This window comes from Heterodontus francisci, chromosome 19, assembly GCF_036365525.1.
Source record: "Heterodontus francisci isolate sHetFra1 chromosome 19, sHetFra1.hap1, whole genome shotgun sequence".
Classification (NCBI taxonomy): domain Eukaryota; kingdom Metazoa; phylum Chordata; class Chondrichthyes; order Heterodontiformes; family Heterodontidae; genus Heterodontus; species Heterodontus francisci.
In genome coordinates, this window is record NC_090389.1 from 90,569,410 (window position 1) to 90,587,003 (window position 17,594).

The window sequence follows — 17,594 nt, forward strand, 5'->3', positions numbered from 1 at the left end:
TACTGTAAGACTGAATGAGACGGAGAGCATGCCCTAAGGGAAGCTGCCTAATATTCTGGATTGGTCCACACCCAGGCGATGCAGTATACACACTGCTGGCCCTGTTTGGTTCTGTGAGTGACTGTTTCCCATTATGTGCAGGTTCATGGCAGATGCGTGTGCAATCACAACACGAACGGGTTAAACTGCGAGAAGTGTGATAATTTTTATAACGAGCTGCCCTGGAGACCAGCCGAGGGTCGGAACACCAATGCGTGCAAACGTAAGTGTGAGCCGAGATTTCAGACATGGATGTTGATGGGAGCATGTATTGGCCACTCTGCAGTGTGTGTTGAGGTGTGGAGCGACACAGACTATTGCTGACTGTTCAGTCGGAGACGAGGAACAAACCGAGCACTTGGGTTCATATATAGAGGGATAGAATTTAAAAGCAGAGAAGTAATGTTAAAATTGGATAGACTTTGGTTAGACTACAGTTGGATTATTGTGCACAGTTCTGGTCTCTACATTATGAAGCATTGTAGAAGGTGCATAAAGGAGTCACAAGGATGATACCAGAACTGAGAGGTTATAACGATCAGAGAAGATTGACTAGATTGGGATTCTTTTCTCTAGCAAAGAGAAGGTGGATTGGTGACTTGTTAGAGGATTTTAAGATAATGAAAGTGTTTGATTGGGTAGGTGCAAAGAAAATGTTTCCATTTTCTGGGGGGAGATTAAAACTAGGGGTCATAAATATAAGATAGTCACTAATAAATCCAGTAAGGAATTCAGGAGAAACTTCTTTACCCAGGGAGTGGTGAGAATGTGGAACTCACTACCACAGGGAGTGGTTGAGTTGAACAGTATAGATACATTTAAGTGAAAGCTGGATAAACACATGACGGAGAAAGGAATAGAAGGATATGTTGATAGAATGAGATAATGTAGGATGGGAAGGGGTTCATGTGGAGCATAAACACCAGCATGGACCAGTTGGGCCGAATGGCCTGTTTCTGTGCTGTACACATGTTGTCACTCGATTCAAGACGAGGCTGAGGTAGCCGATCTCAGTCTGGGTGATACAATTAGCCTCAGTGCCCTTAGGTTATGGATGGAAACAGTATCAGCCCAGCTTCCTGCTGGAAGGTCTGGAGCCTGGGAGAGAACCAAATCAGGCCTGGAACTGATGCCTCCCCTTCCCCAAGGGGCACAGTGGCGCAGTGGTTAGCACCGCAGCCTCACAGCTCCAGAGACCCGGGTTCGATTCTGGGTACTGCCTGTGCGGAGTTTGCAAGTTCTCCTTGTATCTGCGTGGGTTTCCTCCGGGTGCTCCAGTTTCCTCCCACAGCCAAAGACTTGCAGGTTGATAGGTAAATAGGCCATTGTAAATTGCCCCTAGTGTAGGTAGGTTATAGGGAAATGGGATTACTGTAGGGTTAAGTATAAATGGGTGGTTGTTGGTCGGCACAGACTCGGTGGGCCGAAGGGCCTGTTTCAGTGCTGTATCTCTAAATAAATAAATAAATTATCTTGGAAGGACTGGCCTCTTGAGAGGGTGCCGAGGAGATTTACGAGGATGTTACCAAGAATGGAGAATTTTAACTATGGGGAAAGTTTGCATCGGCTGAGGTTGTTCTCTTTGGAACAGAGGAGGCTGAGGGGAGATTTAATTCAAGTGCATAAAATTATGAGGAGCCTAGATAGAGTGGATAGGAAGGACCAATATCCCTGAGCAGAGAGGCTAATAACCAGGGGACAGAGATTTAAAGTAATTGGTAGAAGGATTAGAGGGGAGTTGTGGAGGAATTTTTTCACCCAGAGGGTGGTGGTGGTCTGGAACTCACTGCTTTGGGCTATGGACCAAGAGCTGGAAAGTGGGAATAGGCTGGATAGCTATTTTCCTGCTGGCACTGACACAATGGGCTGAATGGCTTCCTTCTCTGCCGTAAATGTTCTATGTTTCTATGGGGAGAAGGTGGGTAAATAAGATAGAGATTTATCCAAAACTGACAGGTTTGTTGGCAGTAGTGACCTTTTTCTGTTCCTAAAACTTTTTTTGTTCTAAAATCTTCTCCTCATGGCTTCTCCCCAGTCTTACAGGACATAAAGTTCTGGGTAAAGTGAGGTCAGCGTGACTCACTGTGAGAATTTTTCCCCAGGGTTTGCTCACAGACTTGTCTGCAATTGGTGTTTACGCCAAGGACTGTAAATTACTGAGTGCTAAGCTGAGCTTTATTCCAGCTGGGGTCAGCGTGAGATCTCCCTTTGCTCCTTCAGTTATCCTGATACAAATGACCAAGTCCTCAGTGCCCTGACGTTCAACACTAGGAGATTTCATAGAATCGTACAGCATGGGAGGAGGCCATTCAGCCCATCATGACTCTGTTGGCTCTTTGAAAGAGCTGTTCAGTTTAGTGTCATGCACCAGCTTTTTCCCCATAATTCTGCTATTTAGTCATCTTTAAGTAGATGCCCAATTATCTTTTGAAAGTTCTGTTACGACACGACTGCTCAAAACAAAGCTCCCAATCAAAATATATGATTCTGATTGCGGTAGGACCAACGTACTGTCAATTCAGTCCCGTCACTCCACAGATTGCCGAACATATCACTTTAAACTTTCCAAATTAATGCAAACCACAGCCGAATTGAACTATCTATTAACCCCCGAATGAGGTGAACCAAACCAGGTGTCTTTAGAGTCATAGAGTCGTACAGCATAGAAACAGGTTTGCACTTGCTGCTGTTCAATATTCAGTGTATTAACACCTAATCTGTACTAATGCTTTGTCTTTCAACACACCATTAACATATTGTTTGCCTTTGCTCCGTGACCTTTTGGTCAGCTATGTGGCCTGATCCAATCTAGACCTCCTTTGTTATCTCTTGCCCCATCCCCACCTCACTTGCTTATAACCTGTGACTTTTCTAATATTTGTCAGTTCCGAAGAAGGGTCACTGACCCGAAATGTTAACTCTGCTTCTCTTTCCACAGATGCTGCCAGACCTGCTGAGTGGTTCCAGCATTTCTTGTTTTTATTTCAGATTTCCAGCATCCGCAGTATTTTGCTTTTATTATAGAAACAGGCCCTTCGGCCCGTCGCGTCCATGCCGACCATAATGCCTATCTATACTAATCCCACCTGCCTGCATTAATTCCATATCCCTCTATGCCTTGCTCATTCAAGTACCTGTCCAGATGCCTCTTAAATGTCGCTACTGTTCCTGCCTCCACCACCTCCTCAGGCAGCTCATTCCAGATACCCACTATTCTTTGTGTGAAAAATTTACCCCTTTGATCCCCTTTAAACCTCCTCCCTCTCACCTTAAATCTATGCCCTCTAGTTTTAGTCACCCCTACCATGGGAAACAGACTCTGGCTATCTACCCTATCGATGCCTCTCATAATTTTATATACCTCTATCATGTCCCCTCTCAGCCTCCTTTGCTCCAGGGAAAACAGACCCAGCCTATCCAATCTCTCTTTATAACTCAAGCCCTCCAAGCCAGGCAACATCCTTGTGAATCTTTTCTGCACCCTCTCTAGTTTAATCACATCTCTCCTGTAGTGCGGCGACCAGAACTGCACACAGTACTCCAAATGCAGCCTAAACAACGTTATGTACAACTGTAACATGACGTCCCAACTCTTGTACTCAATGCCTCGGCCGATGAAGGCAAGCATGCCATACGCCTTCTTCACCACCCTGTCTACCTGTGTTGCCACTTTCAGGGAACTATGTACTTGCACCCCAAGGTCTCTCTGCTCAACAACACTCCCCAGGGCCCTGCCATTCACTGTATATGTCCTGCCCTGGTTTAACTTCCCAAAATGCATCACTTTACACTTGTCTGCGTTAAATTCCATTTGCCAATCCCTTGCCCACTTTCCCAGTTTATCTATATCCTGTTGTAACCTTAGACAACCTTCTTCTTTGGTGTTATCTGCAAACTTACTAATCATGCCCCTAACATTCACATCCAAGTCATTAATATATATGACAAACAGAGGGCCCAGCACCGATCCCTGCGGCACACCACTGGTCACCGGCCTCCAATCTGAAAAACAACCCTCCACTACCACCCTCTGCCTCCTATCACCAAGCCAATTTTGTATCCAATTTGCTAGCTCACCCTGGATCCCATGTGATCCCATGAGCCTTCTGGACCAGCCTACCATGTGGGACCTTGTCAAAGGCCTTGCTAAAGTCCATGTAGACAATGTCCATTGCCCTGCCCTTGTCAATCCTCTTGGTCACTTCCTCGAAAAACTCAATCAAATTCGTGAGACATGATTTCCCATGCACAAAGCCATGCTGACTATCCCTAATCAGACCATGCCTTTCCAGATGCATATAAATCCTGTCTCTCAGAATCCCTTCCAATAACTTTCCCACCACTGATGTAAGGCTCACCGGCCTGTAGTTCCCTAGCTTATCCCTGCTGCCCTTCTTAAATAAAGGCACAACATTAGCTATCCTCCAGTCTTCCGGTACCTCACCCGTGGCTAACGTTGATACAAAAATCTCTGCCAGGGCCCCAGCAATCTCCTCTCTTGCTTCCCATAGCATCCTAGGATACACCTGGTCAGGCCCTGGGGATTTATCCACATTAAAGTGCTTCAAGACCTCCAACAACACCTTCTTTGTAATGTTGATATGCTCCAGGATATCGGTGTTCCCTCACTTGAACTCACTAGCTTCCATGACCTTCTCCATGGTAAATACAGATGAGAAATATTCATTTAAGACCTCGCCCATTTCCCGTGGCTCCACACATAGATTACCACACTGATCCTTAAGGGGACCTAATCTCTCCCTAGCTACCCTAGATCACCTACCTATCACCTACCTACCCTTAGATCAACAAATTAACTATTTATTAGAAAAACTAAATTCTTAAACGCTACTGAGATAGAACAACATTTAAAATAAAAATAACAGCCTCCTTGCAGATTTACGCTCCTGCCGATGTGGAATCTTCCCAATGTCGAAATGGTCCAAGGTTGCTTGAAGTCTTCGCAGTTGTCCCATGGGGGAGAAAAAAGGTTCTTCAACAGTAGGACAGTCAGTAGTCTAGTTCAGCAGTTGAAGTGTTGCTCTTCTTCTCCAGCGATGAACACAGCAATTACAGATCAGTAGTTAACGTAATTGGTTATTTTCTTTTAAGAAATTAATCTGGCTTGAAGCTTCTTCAAAATTTTGTGAGTATAACAAATAGTGTATTAAACAGACAGAAGGAGAGCTCTCCTATTTCCTTCAGTACATGCTGGCAGAACAGTCTGTGTCTGTTAGAACAGTCTGTCTCAACAAAAATCCAGTTCAAAAGATAATCGCAAAATTGTATATCGATTCTCAGTCTCTGAGTGGCTGTGTCCAAGGCAACCAGGATGCACCTGCTGAAGTTGGTTGGTTCCCTCTCTGTATGGTTGTATCCAACAGCAACCAGAATGCACCTTCTCAGTAACTCCTGAGGCTTGCTTGTTCTTAAAGCATTACTGATCCTTCGCTGTCTTAACGACACAGCCTATATTTTCCCCCCCAAAAAACAGAATCATGACAGTTCCTACGGAATCTGATTCCACCATCTTTCCAATAATGCATTCTAGATCTGAACAACCCTCCAAGTGAAGAAACTTCTCCTCATTTCCCCTCTAGTTCCTTTTTCAATTATTTTTAATAAGAATATAAGAGCAGGAGTATGTCAGTTTGGCTCTTTGAGCCTGCTCCACCATTCAATAAGATCATGGCTGATTCTCTATCTCAATTTTATCTTCCTGCACTAAGCCCAATATCCCTTAATTGCCTTAGTATCCAAAAATCAATCTCAGCCTTAAATATATTCATCGATTTGAGCATTCACAGCTCTCTGGGGTGGAGAATTCCAAAGATTCACAACCCTCTTGAGTGAAGAAATTTCTTCTCCTCTCACTCCTAAATGGACGACCCCTTATTTGGAGATTGTGACCCTGTGTTCTACTCTCCCCATACAGGGGAAACATCCTCTCAGCATCTATCCTACCAAGCTCTTTAATTTTATGTTTCAATGAAATCACCTGCCATCCTTCTAAATTCCAGGAAGTGTAGGCCCATTCTACTCAATGACCCGTCACAGGACAATCCCCTTATCCCAGGACCAGTCTAGTGAATGTTTCTTCCACTCCCTCCAAGACAAGTATATGCTTCCTTAGATAAGAAGACCAAAACTGTACACAGAACTCCAGGTGTGGAGTAATGCCCTATTAAATTGCAGTAAAGCTTCTTTATTCTTTGTAATAGAGACCATTTGCTTTCCTAATAGCTTGCTCTACCTACATGTTAACTTTCTGAGATTTATGTATAAGGACATGTAGGACCCTCCGAATGCAAACATTTCTCAGTCTTTAACTATTTACAAAATATTCCGCTTTTCTATTTTTCCTTCCAAAATGGATAACTTCACAATTCCCCACATTGTATTTCATCTGCCATGTTCTTGCTGTCTATATCCCTCTTCAGCCTCTTTGCATCCTCCTCACTGCTTACTTTCCCACTTAACTTTATATTGTCAGTAAACTCAGATATTCATCCCCTCATCTAAGCCATTGATATGAATTGTATATTAGCTAAGGCCCAAGCACTGATCCTTGCGGTACCCCACTAGTTTCAGCCTGCCGACCCGAAAATGACCCAATTATTCTGACTCTCTGTTTTCTGTCTATTATTCAGTCCTCAATTCATGCTTATATATTACCCCTAATGCTGTGAGTCCTAATTTTGTTTAATAACCTCCTGTGTGGCACCTTATTGAACTGCTTTTGAAAACTCAAGTACGCTACATCCTCTGGTTCTTTCTTATCCACCCTTTTACTAACAACTTCAAAAAGCTTTATCTAACAGAATTATCAAACACAATTTCCCTTTCATAAATCAGAGTTGACTCTGTCTAATCATATTATGATTCTATGAATGTTCTGTTACCACGTCCCTGATGATAGATTTTACAATTTTCTCTATTAATAATGCCATGTTTGCTCTCTTCCAATCCATGGGGACGGTTCCAGAATCTAAAGAATTCTGGACAATCAGAACCAATGCATCTCTGTAGCTGCTTCTTTCAAAATCCTTAGATGCAGGCCATCAGTTCCAGAGATTCATTAGTTTTAAGTCCCATTAATTTCTCCAGCACTACTTCTTTACTCATAATAATGTCCGCAAGTTCCTCATTTCAACTCGAGCCATGGTTTCCCCATTCTGGCTGAAATGTTTTTTGCATTATCTACTGTGAAGACAGATACAGAATATTTGTTTCATGTCTCTGCCATTTCCTTATTCCCCATTATAATTTCTTCTGGCTCAGCCTGTAAGGGACCCATGTTAACTTTCACTAATCTCCTTTTTACCCTTCCCTCCAACACACATAGCTATCCATATATTGAATCCTCTGATCTGACTGTGTACTGAACTTTCACTCTATCTCCTAACTCCTGGAGCTGTCTTTAGATGATCCAAATCCTATTTTTCTCTATGTCATAGAGTCATAGAATTATACAGCACAGAAACAGGTCCTTCGGCCCATCGTGTCTGTGCCGGCCATCAAGCACCTATCTATTCTGATCCCATTTTCCAGCACTTGGCCCGTAGCCTTGTATGCTATGGCGTTTCAAGTGCTCATCTAAATACGTCTTAAATGTTGTGAGGGTTCCTGCCTCTACCACCCCTTCAGGCAGTGTGTTCCAGATTCCAAACACCCTCTGAGTGAAAAGATTTTTCCTCAAATCCCCTCTAAACCTCCTGTCCCTTACCTTAAATATATGCCCCCGGTTATTGATCCCTCCGCTAAGGGAAAAAGTTTCTTCCTATCTATCCTATCAATGCCCCTCATAATTTTGTATATGTCACTGGTCCTGACATGGACCATGGTTTCTGCCTCCAGGATGTTCTGCCGTTGTTCTGTTGCCTTCACATTTGGAAGGCTGCACCTCATTTGGACAGTCATAGAAGTGACTGTCTACTCCTCACACTATTGAATCTCCAGTCTCACTTTCCTCTTGGGTTAACCATTTGCTCCGTGTTGACATGGCCTTGCTCTGATTTCCTCTCTGAATCAATGTCGTAGGTGCCCAGAATTGTACACCCATTGTACAGTCTAACAGCCTTGGTCTGTCCACCTGAGTTCTCCTTCCCCATTCCCCCCAGTGAATGGTCTCTTCCTCTGCCTGACTATCCCCTTCTAAGGTGTCAACCATGGCTCAGTGGGTCACGCTGTCTCCCTCTCTGACCTCTGAGTCAGAAGGTCATGAATTCAAGGCACATTCCAGAGCCTTGAGCCCCATTATCTCAGGTTGACACTCCCAGTGCAGTACTGAAGGAGTGCTGCATTGTCTGAGGTGCCATCTTTAAGTTAAAACATTAAATCAAAGACTTGTCTGCCCTCTGAGGTGGACATAAAAGATCCCATGGCTACTATTTTGAAGAAGAACAGGGAGTTTCTTTGGTCTCCTGGCCATTATTTATCTCTCAACCAGCATCACTAAAACAGGTTATCTGGTCTTTATCACATTGCTGTTTGTGGGAGCTTGCTGTGCACAAATTTGCTGCTCCATTTCCTACATTACAACAGTGACTACACTTCAAAAAGTATTTCATCGGCTGTAAATGCTTTGGGATGTCTTGAGGTGGTGAAAGACACTATAGAAATGCAAGTTCATTCTTTCTCGACCTGATTATTTCCTGCCCCAACATGGCGGGGTCCCCTTAAATATGCAGATCAATCTCCAGTGATGTCATTGGGGCTGGTCTGCAATTTTAACCTGAGCCCTGGCTGGGGGAGCAGGGACAGCTTTGCTGCTGATCTCCTCTGTAACTCCCTGTCTAGATATGGACCCTCTCCCTTTATGATCTTTCCTATCACTGCTATAAAGCTGTCTTTTATTTTTCAGCTTCCTCATGTACTTTATTGCAGGTGTCTGAGCAGCTGGTGTTTCTTTGTTGTTGAGGTCCTTGCAATCAGTGCTGGTAAACATCAACTATCTTTCAGCAAACCATATTCCTTTCCTTACTAAAGCCTATTCAGATTTCCACAGACCCCTCTCCTACATGGAACCTCAGCATTTCCCACACAGACATCTGCTCACTGTCCCATTCATTCCCACACAGGCTACCTTCCAAATTCTCAGACACTGATGAGCTATTTCAAAATATTATTGTTTTAAAACTTGGTAAACTACATTATTATCTTTCTTAAGATGAAAAGGTAGCACTTCACATAACTAAAACAACATAATAATATAACACTAACATGCCACTTCAGAGAATCAGTCATGTTTACTGACTAACCCTTTCCAACCTAGTCTCTAACATTCACTAAGGTGTCAGGAGTTATTTGATGTGGGCAGATGTGAGTGCAACAGATACAAGGCTGACACTCCCACAGTAGACAATGCTATTTTAACTGATCCCCACCCCTGACCTTTTACTACCAGACAGGGAGTCGGGTGGGCGAGGGAAGTTAAAATGAGGACACTGTCACATTGTTAAAGATGTCTCATAGCAGGAAGGTCCTCTTACTGCTTTGCTGGTGCTTGAAGTCTGTCATAAATAAAGATTAGATGATTTTTAACAAAATATACACACCTCAAATTAATTCAGGGTATGTGAAGAGCTTTTGGGGTTTCTGAGAGAAGTGATGAGGTGCTGTATAGATCTGAACTGGGATTTTCTAAACTTTAACGAGCTTCCTTTCTTTACAGGGTGTAATTGTAACAATCACTCTGGGAGGTGTCACTTTGACATGGCAGTATATTTAGCCACGGGAAACGTGAGTGGAGGTGTGTGCGATGATTGTCACCACAACACGATGGGCAGGAACTGCGAGATGTGCAAACCTTTTTATTATCAGGACCCATCCAGAGACATTCGGGACCCCAGAGTCTGTGTTCGTGAGTATTGAAGGAACTTTGCAGCAGAGAAACTGCATTGATGGGGAGAAAAAGCAATATTTTTCTCACTGATCACGTAACGGGCTAGAGATCTGACAATAGTCCCCATTTTAACCTGGGGAGGGATGGTGGTGCTCAGGAATATTGAGGGTCGAAGTGAGTGGTGATCTGTCCAACTGCCCTAATTTTAACATGCAGACCTCAACGTCATGGACTCACACCTGAAGCTAGTGAAGAAAGCACTGAGGTCAATGAGCAGCACCAGGAAATTGCATAGTTATAGGCAGGTTGGGAACCATGGAAACAGTCTCTGGCAAGCTAATTGAGGAGAGGGGCAGTGGGGGGGGGGAAGTCCATGGCAGAATGAACTCCTCCTGCCTTAACAGGACTTACTGTGGCCTCTTCCAGCCTCATCCTGTTTGTCACCAGAGAGACTGGATGGACCATTGTCGCCCAGCGGTTAAAATTGTACGTGCGTCTGAATGATGTAATCGGACTGTAATCTCACCATTGTAATCTGCACCCCACCCCCCCCCCCCCCCCCCAAACCCTCCCACTCCTCTGTCCCAAAGCCAAACAATTGACTGTTAAAATTAGGCTGAATGGGGTGGGAGGAGTTGGGAATAGCGCAGAATGTTCCCAAATTGGATTTTAACCCTGCCCCCTATGCTTGTCCCACTCCGACCGGCCAGGCTGGGTTAAAATCCCACCCAGTTGTGCTGGGGGAAGCTAGAAAAATTCCCATGAAAATGGCAGTGGTGTCAGTGGAGTTTTTGGGAGGTGGATACGAGTTTCCAACACCAAACAAAGCCATTTCAAATTGGCCCAATTTTCAAATAGGAATTTCATATCAAGGTTCAAACAGAAATATTCTTACATCCATAAATCTAATAAATCAAATAAAGTGAAAAGAATAAAAAAAGTTAGAGAAAAGCTCTAAAGCATGAAGTCCTGGTCCTGTGTCGTTATTCGATCAGTAACTTCACTCCAATTCAACGTAATATCCTGGTGAATATTTACAGGCCTAAGCCCGACTACTCAGGTTTTCACTGGTCAAATTACATTGCCAATGGCTCTGGACGGACATCAAGTGACCAAACACAAGTTCTATCGAATGATGGTGTGGTGCGATTAAAAGAAACTCTGAAATTTCAGGGAATTTTTAAACCCCATTAACACACCCTCCTTCCCTACACCACACACACTCCCAAGGAAAATCATGGCTCTTTAAGATTGAAAAGTATTGAGCTTTCCAAATGGTTTCATGGAGTTGGAGAGAAGGTGAGAGGAATAATGTCTTGGTGACTCCAAGCTCAGGTGTAGATGGGAGATTGAAAGAGGAAGGGGAGACTGAGGGAAGTGAGGAGTTCCATAGTTCTGAGGTCCTGGGAAAGAATGAGTTAGGAGAGAATGCGTCTGGATTTCAACACAGTGAGGATGTTGGGGGGAAGAATAGGATGGAGAACTGGAAACCTAGGAGGAACAAGAGAAGAAAATTTAGTTGCAGCAGCCAAACAGAACAGGATGTGGTCAGGAGGACAGAAGAGAGGGAAAATCGATCAGATGATTGCATGCTATCCATGAATGGGAGAGAGGGTTTTTTCTGCTAGGTAGTGCAGCTGGCTGTGTGAGACAGTTTGCTGGGAAAGGTTGAAACCTATCCAAGGTGAAGTTGGCCGATCTCTTGTTGATGAACTGTATGAGTAAACAAGAAGCACATCCTTGGCCTGTCCAATCTTCACAGCTGCAAGTGAAGTTTTCCAATAATGAGGAAGGAAAAAAATGTTCTCAAGTGCATGATTGGCCATTCAGCCATCTTTCATTATCAGCCAGCCAAAAGTGGCTGCAGAGGTCATAAAATTGTTGAACAACTGTTGAAAGAGTAGTCGTGGGAGATTGGGTGGAACAAGGGGTTAGGAATAGCCTCTCCCTTCTGGGACCTGTGTTCATATACATTTCAGACTAATGGTATGAAAATTACTGCTGGCTAGAATGAGCTTGGAGCAGTGTAAACTAATGGGCATTGATTAACCCCGCACTACTCCCCCTAACACACTCAGAGAAGCGACAGTAAACAAGAAGGTTTATATTTTCGGGTGTCCTTCTGCCTTCAAATATAGTTTCACTCTTTCATAGGAACATAGGAACAGGAGGAGGTCATCTAGTTCCTCAAACCTGTTCCACCAATCAATGGCATCATGGCTGATCTATGGTCCAATTCCATATATCCGTGTTTGCTCCATATTTCTTCTGTGTTTAATGTATGCTGAGCTCAAGTAGCATTCTGATGACTTGCTTTAATCAGTTTTATACTCACTTTATAGCATCATGCAGTAGAAGAGAAGGCCACAGCCCTGCTCTTTCCCTGTAGCCCTGAAAATGTCTCCTCTTCAATTTACCCAATTCCATTTGGAAAGTTACTATTTAATCTTCATCCACCACCCTTTCAGGCAGCGTGTTCCAGATCACAACAACTCACTGTGTAAAAAAATTCCTCATCTCCCTTCTGGTCTTTTCCCAATGCCCATAAATCTGTGTCCTCTGGTTATCGACTCTCCTGCCACTGGAAACAGTGTCTCTGTATTTACTCGATCAAAACTCCTCATAATTTTGAACAAATATAACTCTATGACTCTAACTCTATTATAATAATCTCCCCTTAATCTTTTCTGATCTAAGAAGAACAATCCCAGCTTCTCCAGGCTCTCATTGTAACTAAAGTCCCTCATTCCAGTATCATTCTGGTAAATCCCCCCACACCCCCGCACCCTCTCCAAGGCTTTGTACTTAAGCAAATATCAAAGGAGCTAAACATTGACCTTGGTCTCTGAAAGCTTTCTAACAATAGGCAGGACTAAATGTGTCCTATTGATAATTTTAATGAAAATAAGTACAACTTCAAGTGCAAAACAAAAGGTTATTAGTAGGGGTTGTGTTGGGGAAGTGGGGTATGGGAGAAGGTGGATTGAATTCCCTACCCCTGACCTCATGGCATTTACCATTGTGCTTTGGTTCAGAACATTTTTAGACCAAATGAGACCATTTTATTGTATGAAAAAAATAGAAAGTTCTGGAATGAAGATGTTACTGAACGAGTAATCCAATCTCACTGTGGGCAGTTTGAAAATTTGAAATCAGTTTCAAAAATCTGTGAAGAAAAATTTGGCCTCAGTAAAAGTGACCAGGAAGCTGTTGGTTAGTTGTGAAAGCCCAACTAATTCACTAATGTCCCTCAAGGGATGAAAACCTGCCATCTTTACCCGGTCTGGGCCTATATGCAACTTCAGTTCCACATCAACATGGTTAACTCTTAACTCTTAACCCTCTGAAGTGGCCCAGCAAGCCACTCAGATTGTCTCGAAACTATGATCAGTGATTCAAGAAAAGACCCACCACCACCTGTTCAGGGTAACTAAGAGTTACTGGGCAATAAATACCAGTCTTTTGAGCGATGCCCACATCCCAAGAATGAATAAAGAATGCACAACCGAGTGATCAGCATCTGTGAGCGGAGGTGAGCTTAGCATTTCAGGTGGGGCCTGGCATCAGTGGTGGGGCCAGGATTGGGGTCTAACCATTTCACCCTCAGATGTTAACTGATTGTTTCTCTTTCGAGTCTTGTGGATTTCCAGCATTTTCTGGGCAGGGGGCAGGGGCAGGCAGGGAGGGTGGTGTTAGAATTCATATTTCTCTGCTGATTTTGCTTTTTCTGAAGTGTTTCTTTCAAAGCATACTGAAGTTCTAGATTGGAAAGAGGAGAGGAATGTTAATGATGTCTTTGCACTGCAGCCTGTGACTGTGACCCTGATGGCTCTCTGAATGGTGGAATCTGTGACAGTCGGGATGACCCGAACCTGGGAATGATCGCTGGGCAGTGTCGCTGCAAAGACCATGTGGAGGGTCCTCGATGTGATAAATGCAAAGCTGGCTACTTCGGGCTGAGTGCTGAAAACCTACAGGGCTGTCGAGGTAAGTCCCTTCCACCCACGTTACTCTGTTCCCGGGTGAAATAGTTTAGATCTGTTCAGTTAATACTGAATCTGATATATAATCCATTTCCTGATCCCAACGCAGAGTTGTAAAGAAATAACCTGCATCTCTATAGCACCTTTCACACCTCAGGACATCACAAGTCTCTTTACAGCCAATGAAATAGTTTTGAAGTGTAGTTACTGGTGTAATGCAGGAAACATGGCAGCCAATTTGTACACAGCAAGCTCCCATGAACAGCAATGAGATAAATGGCCAGATAATCTGTTTTTGGTGGCATTGGTTGAGGGATGATATTGGCCCAGGACAATTTGCACTATGCTGTTCTTCAGATACTGCCATGGAATCTTTTACATCCAGTGAGGGGGCAGATGGGACCTCAGTTTAACATCTCATATGAAAAGCTTGAGCTCCAGCAGTGCAGCACGCCCTCAGTACTGACCCTCTGACAGTGCGGCACTCCCTCAGTACAGCCCCTCTGACAGTGCGGCACTCCCTCAGTACTGACCCTCTGACAGTGCGGCACTCCCTCAGTACAGCCCCTCCGACAGTGCAGCACTCCCTCAGTACTGACCCTCTGACAGTGCGGCACTCCCTCAGTACAGCCCCTCCAACACTGCGGCACTCCCTCAGTACAGCCCCTCTGACAGTGCAGCACTCCCTCAGTACTGACCCTCTGACAGTGCGGCACTCCCTCAGTACAGCCCCTCCGACAGTGCAGCACTCCCTCAGTACAGCCCCTCCGACAGTGCAGCACTCCCTCAGTACTGACCCTCTGACAGTGCAGCATTCCCTCAGTACAGCCCCTCCGACAGTGCGGCACTCCCTCAGTACTGACCCTCTGACAGTGCAGCATTCCCTCAGTACAGCCCCTCCGACAGTGCGGCACTCCCTCAGTACTGACCCTCTGACAGTGCAGCATTCCCTCAGTACAGCCCCTCCGACAGTGCAGCACTCCCTCAGTACAGCCCCTCTGACAGTGCAGCACTCCCTCAGTACTGACCCTCTGACAGTGCAGCACTCCCTCAGTACTGACCCTCTGACAGTGCGGCACTCTCTCTGTACAGCCCCTCCGAGAGTGCGGCACTCCCTCAGTACAGCCCCTCCGACAGTGCAACACGCCGGCAGTACAGCCCCTCCGACAGTGCAGCACTCCCTCAGTACTGACCCTCTGACAGTGCGGCACTCCCTCAGTACAGCCCCTCCGAGAGTGCGGCACTCCCTCAGTACAGCCCCTCCGACAGTGCAACACGCCGGCAGTACAGCCCCTCCGACAGTGCAGCACTCCCTCAGTACTGACCCTCTGACAGTGCGGCACTCCCTCAGTACAGCCCCTCCGACAGTGCAGCACTCCCTCAGTACTGACCCTCTGACAGTGCGGCACTCCCTCAGTACAGCCCCTCCGACAGTGCGGCACTCCATCAGTACTGACCCTCTGACAGTGCGGCACTCCCTCAGTACAGCCCCTCCGACAGTGCGGCACTCCCTCAGTACTGACCCTCTGACAGTGCAGCATTCCCTCAGTACAGCCCCTCCGACAGTGCAGCACTCCCTCAGTACAGCCCCTCCGACAGTGCAGCACTCCCTCAGTACTGACCCTCTGACAGTGCGGCACTCTCTCTGTACAGCCCCTCCGACAGTGCGGCACTCCCTCAGTACAGCCCCTCCGACAGTGCGACACGTCTTCAGTACAGCCCCTCCGACAGTGTGGCACTCCCTCAGTACAGCCCCTCCGACAGTGCAGCACGCCGCCAGTACAGCCCCTCCGACAGTGCAGCACTCCCTCAGTACTGACCCTCTGACAGTGCGGCACTCCCTCAGTACAGCCCCTCCGACAGTGCAGCACTCCCTCAGTACTGACCCTCTGACAGTGCGGCACTCCCTCAGTACTGACCTTCCAACAGTGCAGCACTCCCTCAGTACTGACCCTCCGACAGTGCGGCACTCCCTCAGTACAACACTAGGAGCGTCAGCCTGGATAATATGCTCAAGGGCGGCACAGTGGCGCAGTGGTTAGCACCGCAGCCTCACAGCTCCAGGGACCCGGGTTCGATTCCGGGTACTGCCTGTGTGGAGTTTGCAAGTTCTCCCTGTGTCTGCGTGGGTTTTCTCCGGGTGCTCCGGTTTCCTCCCACAAGCCAAAAGACTTGCAGGTTGATAGGTAAATTGGCCATTATAAAATTGTCACTAGTATAGGTAGGTGGTAGGGAAATATAGGGACAGGTGGGGATGTTTGGTGGGAATATGGGATTAGTGTAGGATTAGTATAAATGGGTGGTTGATGTTCGGCACAGACTCGGTGGGCCGAAGGGCCTGTTTCAGTGCTGTATCTCTAATCTTAAAAAAAAAATCTTTAAAAAAAAAAGTCCTGCAGTGGGACTCGAACCCAAGGCATTCTGATTCAGAGCTGAGAGAGAGAGAGTGCAACCACTGAGCCACAGCTGACAGTAAAGTCTTCACTTTGAAAAGATTCCTCAGCCCTCACACTATTCTGCCCAAAACCTGACCTTTCCCTGAGTGCTTGGTGTTTGTTTCCTCTGAGCTCTCCTGCTTGAATAGCCTCAAGGCTGCAAAGTGTGTCTATTTAATCAGCCTTGGGTTGGAATTAGATCAGTCGACATTCAGCCAGAGAGGATGGCTTCGGTGTTTTTATTTTAAATGATAACTATAGCTCTTGTGGGTAAATACACTGCCCAGTTTTAGTACTGAGACAAACAGAGTAGGAAGAGCTCTTGTCCCACAACTGCTCAGTGTTGATTTGGCTGAATCAGTCAGATGATCTTCAAAAGAAAAAGGAAAGACTTGCATTTATATAACACTTGAGCATAAAAGCTAGGCTGACACTCCCAGTACAGTACTGAGAGAGTGCTGCACTGTCGGAGGGGCAGTACTGAGGGAGTGCTGCACTGTCGAAGGGTCAGTACTGAGGGAGTGCTGCACTGTCGGAGGGTCAGAACTGAGGGAGTGCTGCACTGTCGGAGGGGCAGTACTGAGGGAGTGCTGCACTGTCGAAGGGTCAGTACTGAGGGAGTGCTGCACTGTCGGAGGGTCAGAACTGAGGGAGTGCTGCAATGTCGGAGGGGCAGTACTGAGGGAGTGCTGCACTGTCGAAGGGTCAGTACTGAGGGAGTGCTGCACTGTCGGAGGGTCAGTACTGAGGGAGTGCTGCACTGTCGGAGAGTCAGTACTGAGGGAGTGCTGCACTGTCGGAGGGGCTGTATTGAGGGAGCGCTGCACTGTCAGAGGGTCAGTACTGAGGGAGTGCCGCACTGTCGGAGGGTCAGTACTGAGGGAGTGCTGCACTGTCGGAGGGGCAGTACTGAGGTAGCGCTGCACTGTCGGAAGGGGAAGTATTGAGGGAGCGCTGCACTGTCAGAGGGTCAGTACTGAAGGAGTGCCGCAGTGTTGGAGGGGCAGTACTGAGGGAGTGCTGCACTGTCAGAGGGTCAGTACTGAGGGAGTGCCGCAGTGTTCGAGGGGCAGTACTGAGGGAGTGCTGCACTGTCAGAGGGTCAGTACTGAGGGAGTGCCGCACTGTCGGAGGGCAGTACTGAGGGAGCGCTGCACTGTCGGAAGGGGAAGTATTGAGGGAGCGCTGCACTGTCAGAGGGTCAGTACTGAAGGAGTGCCGCAGTGTTGGAGGGGCAGTACTGAGGGAGTGCTGCACTGTCGGAGGGTCAGTACTGAGGGAGTGCCGCAGTGT

The 17,594-nt window shown here is 46.2% G+C and overlaps 1 protein-coding gene across 1 annotated transcript in view; it reads left to right on the top strand.

Annotated features, from left to right (window-relative positions):
* LOC137380299 (laminin subunit beta-2-like) overlaps positions 1 to 17,594 on the top strand; it is a 283,335-nt gene that overhangs the window by 96,182 nt on the left and 169,559 nt on the right. The window contains exons 8-10 of the mRNA XM_068052207.1: positions 142 to 262; positions 9,713 to 9,901; positions 13,691 to 13,870. Of these exons, the coding sequence (XP_067908308.1) occupies positions 142 to 262; positions 9,713 to 9,901; positions 13,691 to 13,870 (490 nt within the window). The remainder of the gene's footprint in view (positions 1 to 141; positions 263 to 9,712; positions 9,902 to 13,690; positions 13,871 to 17,594) is intronic.